Consider the following 19,631-nt stretch of genomic DNA (forward strand, 5'->3'; position numbering starts at 1 on the left):
CGTAAACATAGCACATCAGTGCGTAGCGTGTACACAGCGTCAGTTGCACCGCACAACAACTGTGTACGTAATCAGAATAGCCATTTGCACTGAAGGATACAGGGCAATGTACAACGGCATAAATCATAACACATACAGTGTGTAGAGTGTACATAGACACGGCGTCAGTTGCATCACACGACAACTGTGAATATGCACTGCGTAGTAATCAGAATAGCCATTTGCACTGAAGGACACAGGGCAATATATAATGGCATAAATCATTACACATAACAGTGAGTTGTATGTACGTAACACAGTGTCAGTTGCATCGTGCCACACTGTGAATACGTAGTAATCAGAATAGTTATTTGCACTGAAGGATACAGGGCAAAATACAACGGCAAAATTCATAACACATAGTGTGTAGTGTGTACATAAACACAGCGTCAGTTGCATCGCACAACAACTGTGAATACGTACTGCATAGTAATCAGAATAGCCATTTGCACTGAAAATTACAGGGCAATATATAATGGCATAAATCCCAACACATAACGCTGTGTAGTGTGTACGTAACACAGCGTCAGTTGCATCGCACAACAACTGTGAATACATAGTAATCAGAATAGCCATTTGCACTGAAGGATACAGGGCAACAACGGCAAAATTCATAACGCAGTGTACAGTGTGTACGTAACACAGCGTCAGTTGCATCGCAAGACTGTGAATACGTAGTAATCGGAATAGCCATTTGCACTGAAGGATAAGGAACAGGGCAATATATAATGGCATAAATCATACACATAACAGTGCGTAGTGTGTACGAAACACAGCGTCCGTTGCATCGCAACAACTGTGAATACGCAACGCATTCTCATCCCAAAGCGTAATATATTGACTCTTTTGACAAAGCGTCTATATCCAACGCACATGGCACCCTTTAGCGTCAATATAACACGCTTCGGTTTTGGGTAGGTTTAGGTCTGGGGTAGTGTTAGGGTTAGACCACTAGGAGGCGCCATATATCTGCGTCTCATATGACGCTAAAGGGTGCCATGTGCGTTGGATATAGACGCTTTGTCAAAAGAGTCAATATATTACGCTTTGGGATGAGAACGGGCTGGAATACGTAGTAATCAGAATAGCCAGTTGCACTGAAGGGTACAGGGCAATATCGTGGCATAAGCATAACACACACATATCAGTGTACATAAACACAGCGTCAGTGGCATCGCACAACTGTGAATCAGAATAGCCAGTTGCACTGAAGGATACAGGGCAATTTATAGCGGCATGAATCATGAACACATATCAGTGTGTAGACTGCACGTAAACACAGCGTCATTTCATCGCACAACAACTGTGAATACGTGGTAATCAGAATAGCCATTTGCACTGAGAAAGCAGGGCAGCATATAACGGCGCAAATCTTAGCACATATCAGTGTGCAGTGTGAACATAAACACAGCGTCAGTGGCGTAGCGACAACAACTGTGAATACGTGGTTAAATCAGAATGGCCAGTTGCACTGAGGGACACAGGGCAATATATAAGGGCACAACAGTTAAATCATAGCACATATCAGTGTGCAGTGTGTACATAAACACAGCGTCAGTGGCATAGCGATAACAACTGTGAATACGTGGTAATCAGAATAGCCATTCGCACTGAAAGAAACAGGGCAATATATGACGGCACAAATCATAGCACATATCAGTGTGCAGTCTGAACATAAACACAGCGTCAGTGGCGTAGCGACAACAACTGTGGATACGTGGTTAAATCAGAATGGCCAGTTGCACTGAAGGATACAGGGCAGCCTGACGACATAAGCTGTAAGCTGTGCACCTCCATTACCAGAGCGGGGCGTCCTGGCGCGGCGTTCTCCGTGGCCTGTGTCGCCACATTCCCGGTCCCGCCCTCTGCCAACGGTGAAGATCCGGTTCGTTTCGGGTTCGAACCGTTTTGGCGGCTGTAGCCGAATTAGGCGGGACGAGGTGCCGACGAAGAGAGACATCGAGGAAGGCTGGACCGTATAGAGATCAAAAGTTTCGGTTTAATGTCTGGCCGCGGCGAGACTAAATTTTATCTGCTGTGAGAGCTGGGATCGAACACGGGTCTCCCGTGCGACGGCTTTGGGTTTCGCCACTGAGCCACAGGGGGAAACAACCACTTTCGCGCCTTTAGACACAGAGCCATGGCCTTGCCTCGTCTCTCTGGATGCGTCTTCGCATGACTTACCATAGGACGTCGTGAAGACGGAATCTTTCTTGAAGTAGCCTGGCTGTTAGATACCGGGCTAAGTAAAATTATAAAAGTATCCTTTCCGACGAAGCCTATCGCGTCGAGTCCTTCTAGCGAGCCCGCGAAAAGGACCGGAGAGGCGACGGGCAGGTTAAAATGTATCTGCTGCGAGAGCCGGGATCGAACACGGGTCTCTCGCGCGAAGGTTTCGGGTTCCGCCACTGGGCCACAGGGGAGAACGACTGTTAACTCTTCTTTGGGCGTGAGAGGGCCCACCAGCTGCCGCTGGCGGCAGTGGGCCTCATCCCTGCTGATGCCCGGGTTTATGAGGGCGCGCACTGGTAGACCAGCACGTATGCCTGCCGTCCGTGAGTGCGGCCTCGGTAGATCCTTGTTTGGGTAGAGCGAGTCAATACCGCACATATCTGGCATGTAGCAGCCATCGGATGCGGGGAGGAAACATGGTGAGTAACCTCTATTGCAACTTCCACGATGACTTCAGATAAGACTTCTAGCGTGAAGAAAGAGATTCTGACGTAATTGTCGCGCCCATGCTATTTATACTGCCCGCGGACCGGTCAGCATTTGCATGTTTTGCGTTAATTGGCCAGCTGTCTCCAGCTGGCGTTAACCTATAAGATTTCAGTGAAAATGGAGAAGGGAGGAGTTCCCATATACGTCAGTATGACGTAATGTCGAAGTGACCGCCTTGAAAGGGAACCAATTCATTCTCCTGTGTTACACAGCACAATTGGTTCCAAGAGGTTTGTTCTCGAGCATCAAGCAGGTTCGGTTGAGCTTCTGTTTATGTTCGCTGATCAATGTTTAATTATATGTGAATAAAAGCCTAAATTAAATCTGTTCATCAAGTCTCTTCAGAAAATTTGACTAAACGCTCAATTAATGATTAGTTTTACGATCTTTTTATTAACTTTTTGAAGTATCAAAATGGTAGTTGATAAGAGAAGAAGAAGAAAATGGTAGTTGCATTTAGCTGTAGCCTAGTATTGGTAAATGGAGAGACAGAAAGTTCTCAGATTTCATCAAAAAGATCTTCATTTGTGTTCCGAAGTTCTTACGGGTTTGGAACGACAAGAGTGAATAAATGATGATAGAATTTCCATTCTTGGGTGAACTATCCCTTTAAGAACGGGTTTGCGCAACCGACTCGTTTAAAAGATCCGACTCAAAAGAACAATTCGTTCTAGAATCGGACATCGCTCCTGTATTCTGCTCTGCTATTGGGTCAAAGAACACACGCCTGTTATGAAAACACCTGAACTCGTACTTCTCTGACAGGTGTTATTTTGACTCAATTTTGTGAGCGTCCTTTAATATATTGTTTACTGTCCTTTCTTTTTCGGTTCTGCGCGTGCATGTACATACAAGCGTGGCAAGTATTTTATTGTTGTGATCGTGGACGCGCTGTGTGATGAGGCTGCAGAGGTGGGCTGAGTTTGCAGTGATCAGTAGCAGATCTCTCCTCCTCTTTCTGCCGGGGGAAAAACACGTGTGTAGCAGCAGCAGGAGCAGGCGATACCACGGCACTCTCATGGCTGAAGAGGCCAAAAAACTGGCAGCTTATGCTGCTGTAGACAACCACATACAGGTAAGACTGTATTTACCTTCGTTGTGACACATTTCCATCAGTTACGTCAGTTTAACTGGCCGAATGGGCGCATTAAACACTTTAGGAGGTGTGACAAGACATACGATGCATATCGATCTAGCGTTAACGTTAACTGTATTCAGTTAACGTTACTCTCGTATCAACAGAACTGCAGTTCAGCTGTTTTACATTTACTATAACTATGTGCTTTGACAGTCACAATTTGTAGTGAGTATCCGCTGTGACACTTTAGCTTTAATCATGCTAGTTGGCATGTTACATGTTAAATTGTAGTTAACTCCGCAAGAAAGTGAGTGTAACTCATGTGGCTTCAGTTAAGAACGTGATGATTTATGCAGCAGTAAAGTAAGCTAGGTGATATAAGGATGCTAAAGCAGCTCAAATTAAACCTTTAGAGATTAGCATCTTTGGAAATAGCTACGTGGTGTAAACGGGTGTTGACTGTGTCTAACGTTACTATAAATAATTAATTGTAGCACATCGGGTCCGATGAGTAATTAAATGTTTAGTTCACGTTCACCCAAAGATGAAAATTTTGTCATTAATTACTCACCCTCGTGTCGTCCCAAACCCCTAAGACTTTCGTTCATCTTTGTAACACTAATGAATATCTTTTTGATGAAATCTAAAAGCTTTCTGTCCCTCCATTGACAGCTACACAACTACCACTTATACCCTTTGAAATTCATAAAGAGATTTTAAAAGAATTAATCCATATTATCTGAGCGGTTTAACGTTTGTCCAAATTTTCTGAAGAGACTCGATCGCTTTATAAGAAACGGGTTCAAAATAGTCTTTTATTAAAATCTAAACATTGATTAGTGAACATAAACAGCTCAACCAAACCTGATTGACACGAGATTGTTTCCTGAAGAAGCTCAAAAGTGCTGCGTAACATTAAAATATGGCTGCGACAAATCGATAAAATCGATTATTATCGACTTAATGCACCTTCTTTACTGACTCTTTGTTGAAAGAAATTATTAATTCAAGATTTTTAGGCCTTATCAGTGTTGTTCCCTTAATGTGGGACTGCATTTTGTTTGGTTATGTAATAAAATATTTTTTTCTCTCAGAACAATCAGGTAGTTGGGGTGGGTAGTGGCTCGACTATCGTCTATGCTGTGGACAGGCTGGGTAAGACATTTAATCTAATATTATCCACTTGTGCTTATATGATAATTACTAAAGGATGGTGTTTTCTTTCTAGCTGAGAGGGTAAGAGAGGAGAAGCTGAACATTGTGTGTGTTCCCACGTCCTTCCAGGTCAGTCTAAACCTTCATCTGCTGACATAACACTCTTTAAACACTATTAAACACTTGTCTTATAATGGATTCATTTGAATTGTTGATCTAGGCCCGTCAGCTGATTCTGCAGCATGGTCTCCCTCTTTCTGATTTAGACAGACATCCTGAGGTGAGTTTGGGAGGGGGAGCTGGACCTCGTACACAAATGACTGCTCAATATGAAAGTTCAGGAAGACAGCAGAACAGTTAAAAGATGATTTAGAACAGGGGTTCTCAAACATTTTGGAGCCAGGGACCCCTTACAGGGGAAAAACATTTCCAAGGACCCCTTCATATTTATAACAGTGACTGAGCCTAAAGTTAATGTGGGAGCGGTTAATGAAATATTTTGACACAAATAGTCTCCACCCAGGGTCATATGCAGGGTTTTCTAAATAGCATACTGAGGTCCCAAAAGTGATCTTGCTAGGGGGGTTCGGGGGCATGCCCCCCCCCCCCCCCCCCCCCCCCCCCCCTGTGAATTTTAGATTTTCTTGATCTACATGTGCATTTTAAGGTGTTTTTAGGGCCAAAAATGGTACTTTTTCCTTGATATACCCAGAAAGAATGGAAGTGCAATGTGACATGTCCCATAGGTGGGGCACATTGTAACATGACCATACGACAGATTAAAATGTTATCTGATCTAATCAAACAAATATAGGCTACAAGACAAACAAAAATATTTTCTCAATAAAATACAATTATTAACTTTTTCATATAAAATAATGGCATTTTAACATAATTAAAAATAAACTAATTTTTGAGTTTGACAACGAACACACAGCTATACAACATAGTTCAAAACATATTCATTGTAACGCAGTGTGACAACATGACCCACTTGCACAACTGGGATTTACGTTGTGCCCCGCTATCCCCTATATTTCCTTTCCCGGTTGATACGTTGCAAACTGATTGTTTCTGTCGTTCGTTTAAAACTTCTATCTAAAACAGCTGTTTAGTTTAGCGATTTACATCTTATCTCGCACTTTATGACCGAATAACTGAAGCGTCATGCGGAAATTCGCGCTCGGCTTGCAGCTTCTGTGAACATAAACCCGCCTACTTTGATTTAATCTCCGACTCAAACATTTTGACATTGATGAGCACTGTTAGTCTGCTGAAACCGCTCAGATGAGAAGGTCAGTTATCATCGCGATGTTTAATATCCTTGCAGCACCAAATTAGAGTTAATGTTAGGCAATTATTTCACAACTTTCATTATACACATAGAAAAATTACAGAGGCCCGGACCTCAGGGACCTCAATTGTGGGTATACGACCCTGTCCCTATGCACAAATTTATAATTTACTGTATTTTCCAGAAAATAAGTTGCACCTGAGTGTGTAATACTTTGTTGCGTTCTTGAGGCGTAGTAGGCCTACTTCCCCTCACTCCACAACAAATCCTTAAATTAATGGTATCAAATGGTATTCAGAACAAAACGAGAATGAAAAATAATACGGTACTATTAATAGATAATAATACAAATAATAATAGTATACAGACAACATTTATTTAAAACATCAAGTCTAAACGAATTAAGTTGAATCGAAACTGAAACCTCAGACGTTGGGCTCGTGCATCTCTCATTCGGTCCAAAGTTTCCATATTTGCGATGTAGCCTAACATTTGGATGCTTAACTATTTATGTAAAGAAAGCTTCATGCTTCAGTCCCAATATAGGCCTACACGTATCAGCATCTTCACATTTGGAGAAATGAGATTGGAACAAAAGCAAGTCGACAGTATATGATTGACCGTCACTGCCTTCATAGTGTACAACAGACAAAAATTAAATTAAGCAGAACTTTTTATAAGTTCGGTGAGTATTTTATTTTGATAATGAACAGGTTTTGATGTCAAATTAGCAGTGCTAGAACTGACATATTGTGCGCGCACACGAGACGCCGGCGCGAACACTTGGATTTTTCCTCAGCAGTGGAAACAAAGGAATACTCTTATTTATGGTCATACAGACAAGAGTACATCATTCAAAACGGCAAAGTGTCTATTTTTTATTTGTGTATACATTAAAAATGACTACAAAATGTCATGCCTTTTAAAAATAAAGAACACAACAGGATGCGCGTTCTGCCGTCTCTGTCTCCTTTCTGGCGCACGTGCCCAAAAATCGACCAAAACACAGCGAATACTTGACGCACAGACATAAGAAATATAGATAGATTATCTATCTATAGAAACCTTTAAGAGCCTACTTTTTTATTATTTGACATAAACATTAAATGCATTATATAAGTCACTTTGGAATAAATAGCAAGTTTTCAGATGCTAAAGAAAACATGACTTATAGTCGGGAAAAACGGTAGGCTGTTATAAATTATTTCGCGGACCCCCTGGCTATAGTTCACGGACCACCAGGGGTCCGCGGACCCCACTTTGAGAACCCCTGATTTAGAAGACAGCTCAAATAACACCTGTTTAGAATTGAAGACTTTAGTATAGACCTATACATTGGGCAGGCTGATTAATTGGATGAAAATTGACTTGATATTTTCAGCGCAGGTTTGACTGATTAAGAAATTATCATTCCGCCTAGTGTCAGGCTTTGCTTTAGAGGTTTGGGTGGAACTGACAGAACTGCAGTTTCTTTCACTTGTTCCTCTCCATTTGGCCTAACACACTGTGTTCGTGCTACATGTCGACTACAAACACGGAGGTTTTTCCATCATGGCTTTCTCTCCATATTTCAAATTATTATTATTTTTTGCTGCCTTTAGCCACTCCCTACAGTGTGCTGGATCCTTCACTGGAAACCGAAAGTAACTCAACTCTTGCTAAATGTTTACTCTTTGAATTCTTGCACCCGGGTATAATATAAGTCTACACCATTATGACTCAGTTTGCTAAGACTTATTTCCTACTAAAGCAAGGCGATATTTGACTCTGGTAAGCGTATCCATAGCAGACTGGTGAAAGTTGAAGTTTTCCTACTTATTTGGCAAACGGGAAGATAACAGCCTTTTCTCTGTTTCCTCTAGACAGGTAGCACCGATATTAAAAAAATGTTTTAGCTTTCTACTCGATAAGGAGCCAAGTTTAATTGAAAGCCATTTTGCCAGCGGTGAAGAATGCTTTTAAATTTAACAAAAAACTTTTACATTTTCTCTCTATATTGTTCTCTCAAAATTGGTTTTGGTAAGAACAATGGAGACCGAACAACATGTGTATAACAAATAAATAAATACAAAAAAGCCAGATGACATTACAAATAACAAGTGCCTAAATAGAGTGCAGAGGAAGACGAATCATGTATACAAGGGGATAGAAAACAGAAAAATCATAATTACAAACGTCAAAATCTTTCAATTCTGTTGTCATGTACATTTTGGAGAAATGTTATGCTTGCTTTCACAAATGTAACAAATACTGTCAATTGAGATTAACTGAACACAGAACAAAATCTTCATATCTTAAATAAATTTTCAAATTTTGTCTTTGAAATCTGCTGTTATGTTAATGATTTCAAATAAATGCTATTTCGGACAAATTATTTGATTTGAGTGCCATAAAGAGTGTTTTTTTTGTGACTTCATTCTAGCTGGATGTAGCAATTGACGGAGCTGATGAAGTTGATGCTGCTTTGACTCTGATTAAAGGAGGAGGGTGAGTTTGGAAAACCTGTTTAATTCAAGGATATTTTCCAATTCCTCTTCCATGTTCTTTTGTGTGAAACCCCTAAGGTGTCATCAGGTCTTGTGTCATGTCCTTCTTTTCCTCCTTCAAAACAGAGGATGCTTAACCCAGGAGAAGATTGTGGCTGGTTGTGCCAAACACTTCATTGTCATCGCAGACTATAGGTATGTATGTGGGTGACGGGCTAATGCTTCTATCCAAAGCGACTTGCGTTGCAGTCAAGGTTTACACTTCATCAGTTCATGCATTTCCTGGGAATCCACCCATAGCGTGTTGCTCTACTGTTTGAGCTACAAAATTCAGTATATATTTAGCAGCCCATAATTACTACTGATCATGAGGTGCGTGTAATGAAGCGTTTAACAGAAGTCATGTGTCATTATAACTCAGCATGTGGTTGCTATAATTATGTAAGAGTCTTCTACTACATGTACAAACTAGAAGTTCAGATGTGCTCATGTGATGTCATTTTGTTTTTTTGTGTGGGTAGAAAGGACTCAAAGGCTCTGGGACAGCAGTGGAAGAAAGGGGTGCCGGTGGAGGTCATCCCCATGGCGTATGTGCCCGTGTCCAGAGCCATTGCCCGGCGCTTTGGAGGAGAGGCAGTGCTGAGGATGGCAGTCAGTAAAGCTGTAAGAAACTCTTACTGATCGATCTTGAGTTACAATTGTACACTATTGAGGGTTCTTTTTTGTTTATTTGCTATTACATTACATTAAGAAATTACCTAAAATATGAACTCCTCTTTATCTGAATTCATTTGAACTGCATCAACCCAAAGAGCTTCATTTACCATAGAAAAGAACTAAGGGTGTGTTCACACTTGGCTGGTTTGGTTTGATTAAAACGTTAGTGCGGTTCATTTGAATAAGTGTGAACGCTGCCATCCGAACTGGTGCACACCAAATAAGCTGCCTGAGACCCACCTTTTCAAGGGGTTTCATCCACTTCCAAACAAACTCTGTTGTGCACCAGCAGACCATAGACAACCGAAGACAGGATGACCCTAAAGAGGACAGAATCCTCAAAGAGACCCGGTTCCTCTCATCATTAAAGCAATGTTGCTCATTACAGTTTGGCACAGGAGTCAGAAACGCCGTCTCCTTGCAGCAGATCTTCGTGTGCAACAGAGGAATCCCTACTGCTGTTTTGACTCTTAATTATTTTATAAACTCTTCACGAGTTCTCAGCTGGTAAAAACACCATCATATGTACACATACAACGAGCGCATTTAGCCCAGCACACAGCGCTGGTTTGGGTGTTCAGTAAGTTCCATTTCAAAATATACGTCATTAAAGGGTTTTTGTTTTTAATCTTTAGGTCTGGAGTTCAAAATGACAGTGTGAACGCTAAGCAAACCAGGACTAAATGTAATATTTTCTGTTTTGGTCAGGACCAAAAGAACCAAGAGAATCAAACTACAAGTGTGAATACAACCTTAGTCAACATTTCTGTTGTTTATGCAATGTTTGGGGTGACAACATCCTACAGTTTATTTTATTTACATATATATTACACAGTATACATGCACATTATTTGTCATGCTCCCTATCTTGACGGTTTTGGATATGTGGTGTATTCATCTTATGATTTGATTCTATTAAATTTAGGGTCCAGTGGTTACTGATAACAGCAACTTCATTCTGGATTGGAAGTTTGAGCATGCTCAGAACTGGAAAGAGGTCAACACGGCCATTAAGATGATCCCAGGTGTGTACAGATGAACAGAATACTGCTCTTCCATCACCTTTCTTCTCTCTACACACCAACTGTTCATGTTTAATAAAAAAAAATAAAAAAAGTTTTTGAAAGAAGTCTCTTGCTCACCAAGGCTGCATTTATTTGAAATATTATTAATTTAAAACAACTGTACGACTGTATTTATATCTATCTTGCCGGCCCCAAACCTTTGAAACGGTAGTGTATGTATTCCTAAATACCACCAATGAATGTTCTCTCTTTTATGAAGGTGTGGTTGAGACGGGCTTGTTTGTGGGGATGGCTGAGCGGGTGTACTTCGGTATGGAGGACGGAAGTGTCAAGACTAGAGACCCTCCTGTCAACTGAGAAGATCCTTCCTCTGCTCTTGTGATAGACCTCAAGTGCCATTCACATACAAAGGCTCTGGCAGCTTTCCCCACAGGTTCTTTTATTTTCTGGTACAGAAACCATCAGATGTCTGATCAGGACTGGTGTGTACACGAAATGGGGGATTTTACACATCAATGCAACATTAGGTCTTCTGGCCTTTCCTGTTTCTTCTCTCATATCCTCTGTCTGAAGAATTCTGCTAACGTAACCTGCCGTTATGGTCCTTGTGTCTTCTTTCATTTTGCCTTCTGTGCTTCTTTACTTCTTTCCATGCTCTACCGTGAATGTTGTATTGCATGGATGTCTATACACACGCATGAATATAGTGGCCTGCATCTGTGCCTACGTAAATGTATATTTTCACAAAGCATAGTTGCTAGCCTTACAAGCCTTTCTCAATCACATCGAAACTGATCGTCAATGCATTTTCTGTGGGTTTGTATGATCATTTTGAAACCGTTTTGGAGATTCTGGTAGATTTGATCAGACGTTCCAACATGAAACCTCAAGTGAAACTTGTGGCCTTTTCCTGCACACAGTGGTTAGTTTAATTCATTGATCAATCATTTCAGAGCATTCTGCCCCTGGACAAAATAACTATTTGAAGGGGTGAAATGCCACTCAGCTTTTGATATTGATTTTGTTTTTGTATAATGTTTCGACGTGCCTGTGGCCATCAGCACAGTGTTGTTGAGGGATGAAAGCAGCAGTGAGTTGGTGGCACAGCTGAAAGCCTTATCTTCTGTACATTTATTGACCACTCAGTTCTGTTAATGAAAACCTCAGAGGTCACTGTGATTTTGGGGTATTGTACTTCTTCAAATACCAGCTTGTGTTACTCTCCCAATTGTACTGTTGTACTGAAGTTTTCAAATGTTGTACTCCAGACTGAAAATCAATATTAAAACTGGACCAATCAATTATGAACTGTCATTTTTATCTGACGTTTTACTAAATCAGTATGGCTCAGTCAAGAGTTAACAGATTATTTATCAGGCCACGAGAGGGCGCCATATGCATTGCACAGCACAGTAGCCAACATTCATGACTACAAAAAGTGAACATAGTGTAGTGAAATGCTGAAGGTGCCTAAATATTTGTAAACGTATTACTTTAAAAGTGCTATGATTGTTAGTCTTTTATTACAATCCGATAACGTGACGTAATATGTGTACTTTTTTTTAAATAAATAAAGGAAAATCCGCTTACTAAATTTTGTGCAAGGGATGAGCAGAGGTTTATTTTCCTATCAAAAGGCCCGGAAATGAAATTGTCAAACATGACTTCACTTTTTTGTCCGCAAACACGGCCACGTCGTTATTTCCATCCTTATACTTTTTACCCAATCAGCTTCACTCAAAAAAAAGTAGCAACGCCCCTCCGTAAGAAATCACCAGAGCCATGCTCTGGAAATCACAGTAGCGATTTTTGACTGAGCGTGTCAGACCAATGGATTAACTAGATTTCTTTCGCGGTTTCCGTAAACATACCAATGAAACATGTTGGAGTCAACACTAATATTTTATTGGCTAAAACTCTACGGTGTAGCCAATAATATACTTCAGAGGATAGCCATACTCGCTTTGCTTTCGCTCTAGGCTGCCTTTCCTCCCGCCTCTATTTCTGAGTGACAGGGAAATTGCACAATTAGTGAATGAAGTGCATAAGAGTGGCGACACGTCAACAGACTGCACTGTAAAAGACAGTTGTAGGAAGCAATCAAAATCTGCTTAGTGGTCGAGCAGTGAAGATTGACAAACGCTCCCACCAATCAGCACACACTGCAGGGATTTGCTTCCATTCGCAGCCAATGGGCGTTTGGATACGGGGTGGGGCTTAACGTTACCACGGCACGGCCAACGTCAAGTATAAAGGGAATAACATGGTGCTGTTGAGTGGATGTTTACGTTAAGAGAGGGCAACAGAAAGAGATCAAATAGCCTTACGAATTTATTTGTAGAACGCGTTTTATAGTCTAGTTTTTAAAATTCACTTTGTATTTTGGTATGTGATTGCCTAACTACTCATGTGCCACTTGTCCCAATGGAAAGGGGGTTTCAGTTTGGAAATGTGTGCATATCTCTGCTGCTGCTGCTTGTTCTGAGAACGTTAACGGTTACTTTGCAAAGTCAGTCTCTCTCAGAGAGAAAACTCGAAGTGGCCCCGACGCCAAACACCGAGGCGGCGGAACATGCTGCCGTTATGGAGCGGCCACTTGACAACGTCGGAGGAGCCCCGGGTTTCGGAGAAGTGACCGTAGAGGACGACGACTACGGCTCGACAGGAGAGAGCGAAGAGACGACTGGAGACAGCGACGCAAACTTACACCAACACCGGAGGTAGGCAGTTACCCCCGAGTAATAGCAGAAGTTTTCCGTTTGTCCGGGTGTGAGACACGTTCTTAGGTTGTCACGTTGCTTTCTGACGTGTTATTCAACTTCAGTAAAGTTGTGAGCTGGAGTTCGTGATGGGCGGATGTTTGCAGCAGTCGAGCTCTCCCTGCTGGTCCACCAATAGAGGATACACATATGTGCAAACATTTACACTACCAAATTAAATCCGCGTGACAGTTGCATCAATTCTTCCATTATTTTAGTAATTTGATCGACGCTGTCATTTATAACATTGGCCACTTGTGGGCAGTTAGCAAAAAATCCAATAAGTTATCATGATGACATGGAGATACAGATGACTGACAGAACACTTATCTCCCCTATCGCGCTCAATGGATCGAGCGTATGTTTATGAACTTAAAGAGCATCTCTTATACTTGTTGGACTGCCTTATGTTATACGCACAGAACTGTTTTTCTGGAGTTCTAAACTTGTTTTACTGCTATCACTCACAGCCTAGGGGGACTTTCTGTCTAGGAAAAACTGCTGCAGTGTTTTGACTGTGGGCGTGCGATGCATGTCAGCCTGACGGAGACTGACTTAAGTATTATTTGTAAACACACTTATAGAAGTTCATAAGGTTCAGTTTACGTTTGCATTAATTGAGACGTGTCTTTTGAGCTTTTCACATTAACAACGCCGTTTTATAGGTGTGTATGGGAAATATTTCTTTAGTCATTAGTTGTCCATTTATAATACACTTATTACAGAGGAAGCCGGTGTCCATCAGTAGACTGCGGTGTATGGAGGGAGTGAACGCTGCGCTGACGCACTGAAAACCGCTTCTCAGCGCGCGACTAAAGACGCGTCTCCTGCGCCCAACGCGCGCACCAACTTTCCGGATGTTTTGTTTTTGTTTGTGGCGGGAATTAATCGTCCTACTCCGCCAACTGAAATGTCAGTGTGTTACCGCATAGGAGCCATCTGCCCCACCTTAGAAAGAATCAATGTCGACTAGTAGGATGGGGAGGTCATGTGATCTTGTTTTAAAACTAATTTAAGATGAATTGTTTCAGAAACTGTTTGTTTTGGTGCCTTAGTTACTTTTTTGAACCCACAATTCTGACCAACACCTTTAATGCTTAAGGTGTTTAATTATTGTTTTTCCTCCTAGCATTTTTTTTTTCTTTAGCTGAAGCTCAATTTTGTTTTGGGTGGAAATGTTTGTTCTGCAAATGTCACAGGACCTGATAATATCCTGGAGAACACATGATCTGCTCCACTGCAGTAAAAAACATTCCGTCACACCTTGCTTTACCATCTGCATGCTGTCACATCGATGTGTCGCACCCATTCATGGAGGATTTTTCTAAACAAGCACAAGTTGGCATGACCGGTATCGGCTCCTGATATTCACAGGCGTTAGAAAAAATAAATTTAAAATAAGGAATTAATAATGAGGTGCAACCTGAAAATTCAAATAACATGAAAGGGAGCAAAAAAGACAACCTCACTTGAGTTACAACGAGGAATTCCAGGGTGTAGGTGGTTTGCCAGTTCTCAGAATCTGATGGTTTGCCAGTTCTCAGAATCTTCTAAAACCTTTGAAGGCAAAAGGTGACTCGTTCTGTTACATCTGAAACCTCTGTATTTTCTGTGTTTTGACTAGGGTTTATGGTAACCGTATGTTCAGTAGGTGAAGCAGACACCTTTGACACTTAATCAATTAAACATTTTATTGATTTCTTTTACATATATTCTGTTAATATTCTATTATATTGTTTATTATATTTATTTTAATGTTTTTTATATTATTTAAAGGGTTAGTTCACCCAAAAAGGAAAATTCTGTCATCATTTACTTCTCATATATATGGAACACAAAAGAAGATATTTCGAAGAATGCTGGTAACCAAACAGTTTTGGTGGCCATTGACTTTTTGTATGTAATTTTTTTTTTTTTTTTTTTAATACACACTCAGGACTTTCACTTTTACATTTTTATGTTTCACACAAGAAATTCAGACAGGTTTGGAACCGCATGAGGGTGAGTAAATGATGACAGATTTTGCATCAGAACTATCTTTTAAAGGCCCACTGAAGTGCCTTGAAATGTGCAGCGTTATTCAAAGTGTTGACTTTCCACTGAAACATGAAGACAGGGCGGGAGATGTTGTACAGCTCCTCCCCTTTTTAAAAATAGCCAATAGCTATATCGCAGCTCGACCAGAGCCGTTGAGCTCGGCAAAGCCGCAATTGACAGCCACAGTTTAATAGATTTAATATGAAACCGTTACTAAAGCAGTTACGAACAGTGAACAAAGTCCTGCTGAGGTAGTTTGAAAAGTGTGTAATTTGTGTTGGTGCATGGCACCATTGTTATCTCTTCTACTCGTCAGTGCTGTTTCTAATGCCGAGTCTGTCTAACCTTTCTCCTAATCTCCCCATATCGCTCTAAAATATATGGGTCAGGGTTCGATACTTTTTGTGGTCTACGCCGACTCGCACATGTGATTTGCTCTGTGCTATCGTGTCTCTGGACCGGAGCAAACTGTGTGGGCGCAGGGACGGTTCATTCAGAAGTCTCGAAACCAGACTTCATTCACCCCAATGGAAAGCATATTTACACTGTCTGAATCATTTCCCTATCCCCTGCCATTCACCATATAAAAAATAGTAATTGATTTCAGCTGCAGCTTCAGTCTATTTATAGTGTATGGGGCCGCTTCAGATTCCAGAGCGCATTTGATTGGACAGACAATCTGATGAGAAGCTGAAGTGCCTAGTGATGTCATCAAAATAGTTTACCCATATTGGCGGAAGTGAGAGACTAAGTTTCGACAGCTTATATCTTTTAAAAGTGAATTTTGGATGTCATCATTTTGGAGTGCATTAGCTTATAGATAACCTTAAGGAACTTATTCATACTAAAAGCCAAAAAAACTTACATTTTGATTTCATTGGGACTTTAAATTAAAAGCTAAAAAGCAAAATCTGCTATTTTTGTGCAACATTATAAATGAATGAGATGTGCTCTTGCTCTGGTACTGCTGATAGCAACGTAACTACCACAGCTTAATTGCTAATCTGACCGACCACTTCACTTCTACTTTTGGTATATTAAATGGGTTGCTTGTGTTATAAAGTACAGTCACCTCATTACATATTTACAGCATAATTAAGTTCCATATCATTTGCAGTTTATGGAAGAAATAACTAAAGGTAATATGCATGCATTTTGCAACCTCTATACCAAACACAAAGACATTTACCCAAGTAACAGGAAAAAAAAGTCAACTTTCCATGCACTACATGATGTGTTGCAAATGATCAGTGCAACAATGCTTTATCTGTCTGAATAGCCTGCTTTAAACACCACTTCAGTGCTGGTGTTTTAATGTGAAGTTGCCGGGACTTTGTCTTGACAGTAGTCATACATCACTGGAAGGAGAGGCTGGTCTTTGTTTCTGGTGGCATAGTTATATGTGTCATGCACACTCGAGGGAATTGTGTGTAGTGTGTTTAACACTGCATTGGTTGGGTATCTACAGGGGTGAGAGTAGCAGCTGCCTTCACACCTGCTGCCAAGATAAAGCACTTGCTCACACCTCTGCGTGTTTCCCCCATGATCCTCAATATCAAACAATCTCATGCATTTATGTGCAGTGTTCAAGAATCCGTCAATCACATATAAATAAACAAGCAAATGTCTGGCTTTTATTGATAATGCATGAATGCAAGAACAAAACCTTTGTGCTCACTTCTCCGTAACACAGCGATGATAATCAACACCCTCAGGCCTTCCCCACAACATGGAACAGCTTTACTGGGGGATGGTGTTCTCCTGGGACAGTTTTGTGTGTTACACAGCATGGTCGACTGGCAAATGGGAGTCTAACCCTGGAGAGATCTTCTCACAACAAAAGAAGAGATTGTGGGGATCACTTGTGATAAAGACACTCTTAACAGCTTGTTCTGTTGTTCAGTTCATAAAAGTCCATTGATGGCAGGAAAAAATAAATAAATAAAATACAAGACATATTGTGAAGATCTTCAAAACCAACCAACCGGGCTCAGTTCCCAGATTAGGGACCACAATTGCTGTTTAAATGTATATAATACTGAATTAGTTTGTGGTACTTGTTAGTTCTCCTTGTGGGGTTTTGGTAGTTCCATTTTGGCGAACATGATCCAGGTATGGCCTATAGACTAATGTAGATCAGCTTTACCTCAGTGTGTGTATTTTTGGACTGCTGGTGATTCCTGAGGGACCTTTTGGAAGGAACACTTCGCTCGAGGTGCCCTCACTGATACACACACACACACACACACACATACACACTCACGGTGAAGCTGCTTCTCCGCTGCCTGGTGCAAACTCTGCCAGACGTCTAGCTCCAACTGCCTACTGCTTAGCAACAGCCAATCAGAAGAGCTGAGCTGGCAAACTTGTTGGCCAATTAGACGAGTGGAAGGAAAAAGTGCTCAGAATTTGAGTTGGGAGAGAGAGAGAGAGCAGAAGGGAAGGAAAGGGTAGAGTTCGTGTGCTTGTTGTTGTGGGCTTTTTTTTGTCTGACTTGATGGTTATAAAACGAATCTGACAGCTTCTCCATAGTTATCTATGATCTCATGGTTGCAATGTAAATGAAGTTCATCACTCTGAGATAAGACTTAGTCGTCTTGCAATCAGGAACAAACTTGGCATGTTTAATGCAAACTTTTCTACTTCAACGGACATGGATAAGCACTTTCGATATATCGTACAAGCCGTTCAGACTATAAAAATACGGCTGATTTTATGCACCGTGTGTTTAAGGATGTTGAATTGGTGTTGTTACTCTTACCCATGCGGCGACGCACACTCTGGACGAGATTGATTTTTGCTCTGTTTATGGTTTGATTCTTTAAAGCTGTTTCTTCATTCATTGCAGAGGACACACCTTACTGCACTGCAGCAATGGGTGGGAAGATGGGAGAGGTGTGGCAGAGGGAGAGATTGGGGAGACGAGGAGGGAGAAAGTAAAGGGGGAACATCGAGACAGAAAACCAAAGGCGCTAGGACCCAGTAGACAGGACCCAAGCTTTCCTGTAGTTTGGTTCCTCACTGCTTAGCAACAACAAATCAGCCACCTAGATCAAGGCCAGGACTCATCCAATAGGAAGAGAGCAGCACCATGTGACAGAGTTTTGATTTCTCTGCACCGCGCTATGTCGGAGAGAAAGAAACAGGAGGAAGATGATGAGAGTTAAAGAGGAGTGAAATGACAGTGACCTGTGCATGATGACATTTGAATTAGTTTGTGTGGAATTAGTATGTCATTTTCATTTTCTTGAGATTTGTGCAAGTTTGTGATGGTGTGTTTGGCACGTGAGTGTTGGAGTGCTTTGCAAATTGTACAGGTGTGCCTCACTGTGTTTAGTTTAATTTTATCGTTAAAACCTTTGACTGAAGCTAGGCATGCTGAAATTGCAGTTCAAGATGGACTGAATTTAGCAAGGTCAATTTAGATGGCAGACGCGCTTCTAGTTCTGCATGGTGATAGCATCTTGGGCGTGTCAGAACGTGACATGGAGTGAGAAGACAGATTAAACCTTCACAAACACACACACTCTGAGTAAATGCTTTAATCAATACATGGAGAAAAACTCTGCATGATGAAGACTGCCATCAACACAGTGGTAGAATGAATGCAACTTTCTTTAATGGGTTGCATTACCCTTAAAGGGACAGTTCACCCTAAAATGAAAATTCTGTCAGTGTTTACTCGCCCTCAAGTCATTCCAAATCTTTTTTTTCTTTGGAACATAAAATATATTTTGAGTAATATCTCACACATACAATGTAAGTAAACTAAAATGGTCTGGTTCCCAATATTTTTCTAATATCCTTTGTTACTGCAGAAGAAAAAAAATCAATGCATGTTTGGAAAGACTGACGTTGAGTAAATCTATTGGGTGAACTATACATTTGAATGCTGGTAATCTTTTTTTTAAATATTTCTTTTATTAGTCTTTCTGGTCATCTCCCTCTTCTACATAAGCACTCTTATTGTCATGCACCACATTAGTGCTGGGCGACGTGTATTTTTCAATAACTGCTATATTGGTGCGTAGCTGAAACAATTGCAGATAGAGGGAAACCTCTATTAACTGCATACCCTTATCTTACTAATGGTTCTAAATTTATAACACAACCATAAATAACCCACACAACTAACTCGCTTTAACATGGCAAATTACCATGTAGAGCCCTATTATTTCTGCAATGCAGAAAACGGACCGAATCCAGTCAACAAATTTATAAATTTGTGGATGAATAAATCAAAAGTAGGGCTGTACAATAAATCAAATCACTTCACTATATGGACTAGTGTCTGTGAATATTAAAGCTAAAAAAATTGCT

The 19,631-nt window shown here is 40.9% G+C and overlaps 2 protein-coding genes across 2 annotated transcripts in view; both read left to right on the forward strand.

The window, feature by feature from the left end:
- The first annotated feature begins 3,455 nt into the window (after positions 1–3,455).
- On the forward strand, positions 3,456–10,904 carry rpia (ribose 5-phosphate isomerase A (ribose 5-phosphate epimerase)). Its single transcript, XM_056248018.1, has 9 exons — positions 3,456–3,835; positions 4,933–4,993; positions 5,067–5,122; positions 5,214–5,273; positions 8,710–8,774; positions 8,900–8,968; positions 9,295–9,436; positions 10,416–10,515; positions 10,775–10,904. Exons 1-9 carry the CDS (start codon positions 3,659–3,661, stop codon positions 10,870–10,872), a joined length of 828 nt encoding a protein of 275 aa, XP_056103993.1. The 5' UTR covers positions 3,456–3,658; the 3' UTR covers positions 10,873–10,904.
- Positions 10,905–12,750: 1,846 nt separating this feature from the next.
- The window catches only part of eif2ak3 (eukaryotic translation initiation factor 2-alpha kinase 3), a 33,973-nt gene continuing 27,092 nt past the window's right edge, over positions 12,751–19,631 (forward strand). Inside the window, exon 1 of the mRNA XM_056248019.1 lies at positions 12,751–13,235. Within this exon, the coding sequence (XP_056103994.1) occupies positions 12,940–13,235 (296 nt within the window). The 5' untranslated portion in view covers positions 12,751–12,939. The remainder of the gene's footprint in view (positions 13,236–19,631) is intronic.

The sequence above is a fragment of the Rhinichthys klamathensis genome, unplaced genomic scaffold, assembly GCF_029890125.1.
Source record: "Rhinichthys klamathensis goyatoka isolate OS25496 unplaced genomic scaffold, OSU_Roscu_1.1 h1tg000053l_1, whole genome shotgun sequence".
NCBI lineage: Eukaryota > Metazoa > Chordata > Actinopteri > Cypriniformes > Leuciscidae > Rhinichthys > Rhinichthys klamathensis.

Bases quoted from the DNA above. Each gene is read 5' to 3' on its own strand.
- rpia (XM_056248018.1), top strand. From the start codon at position 3,659: ATGAGGCTGCAGAGGTGGGCTGAGTTTGCAGTGATCAGTAGCAGATCT. The intron at 3,836-4,932 runs GTAAGACTGTAT...TTTTTCTCTCAG, and splicing joins CTGTAGACAACCACATACAG to AACAATCAGGTAGTTGGGGT. The intron at 5,123-5,213 runs GTCAGTCTAAAC...TTGTTGATCTAG, and splicing joins GTGTTCCCACGTCCTTCCAG to GCCCGTCAGCTGATTCTGCA.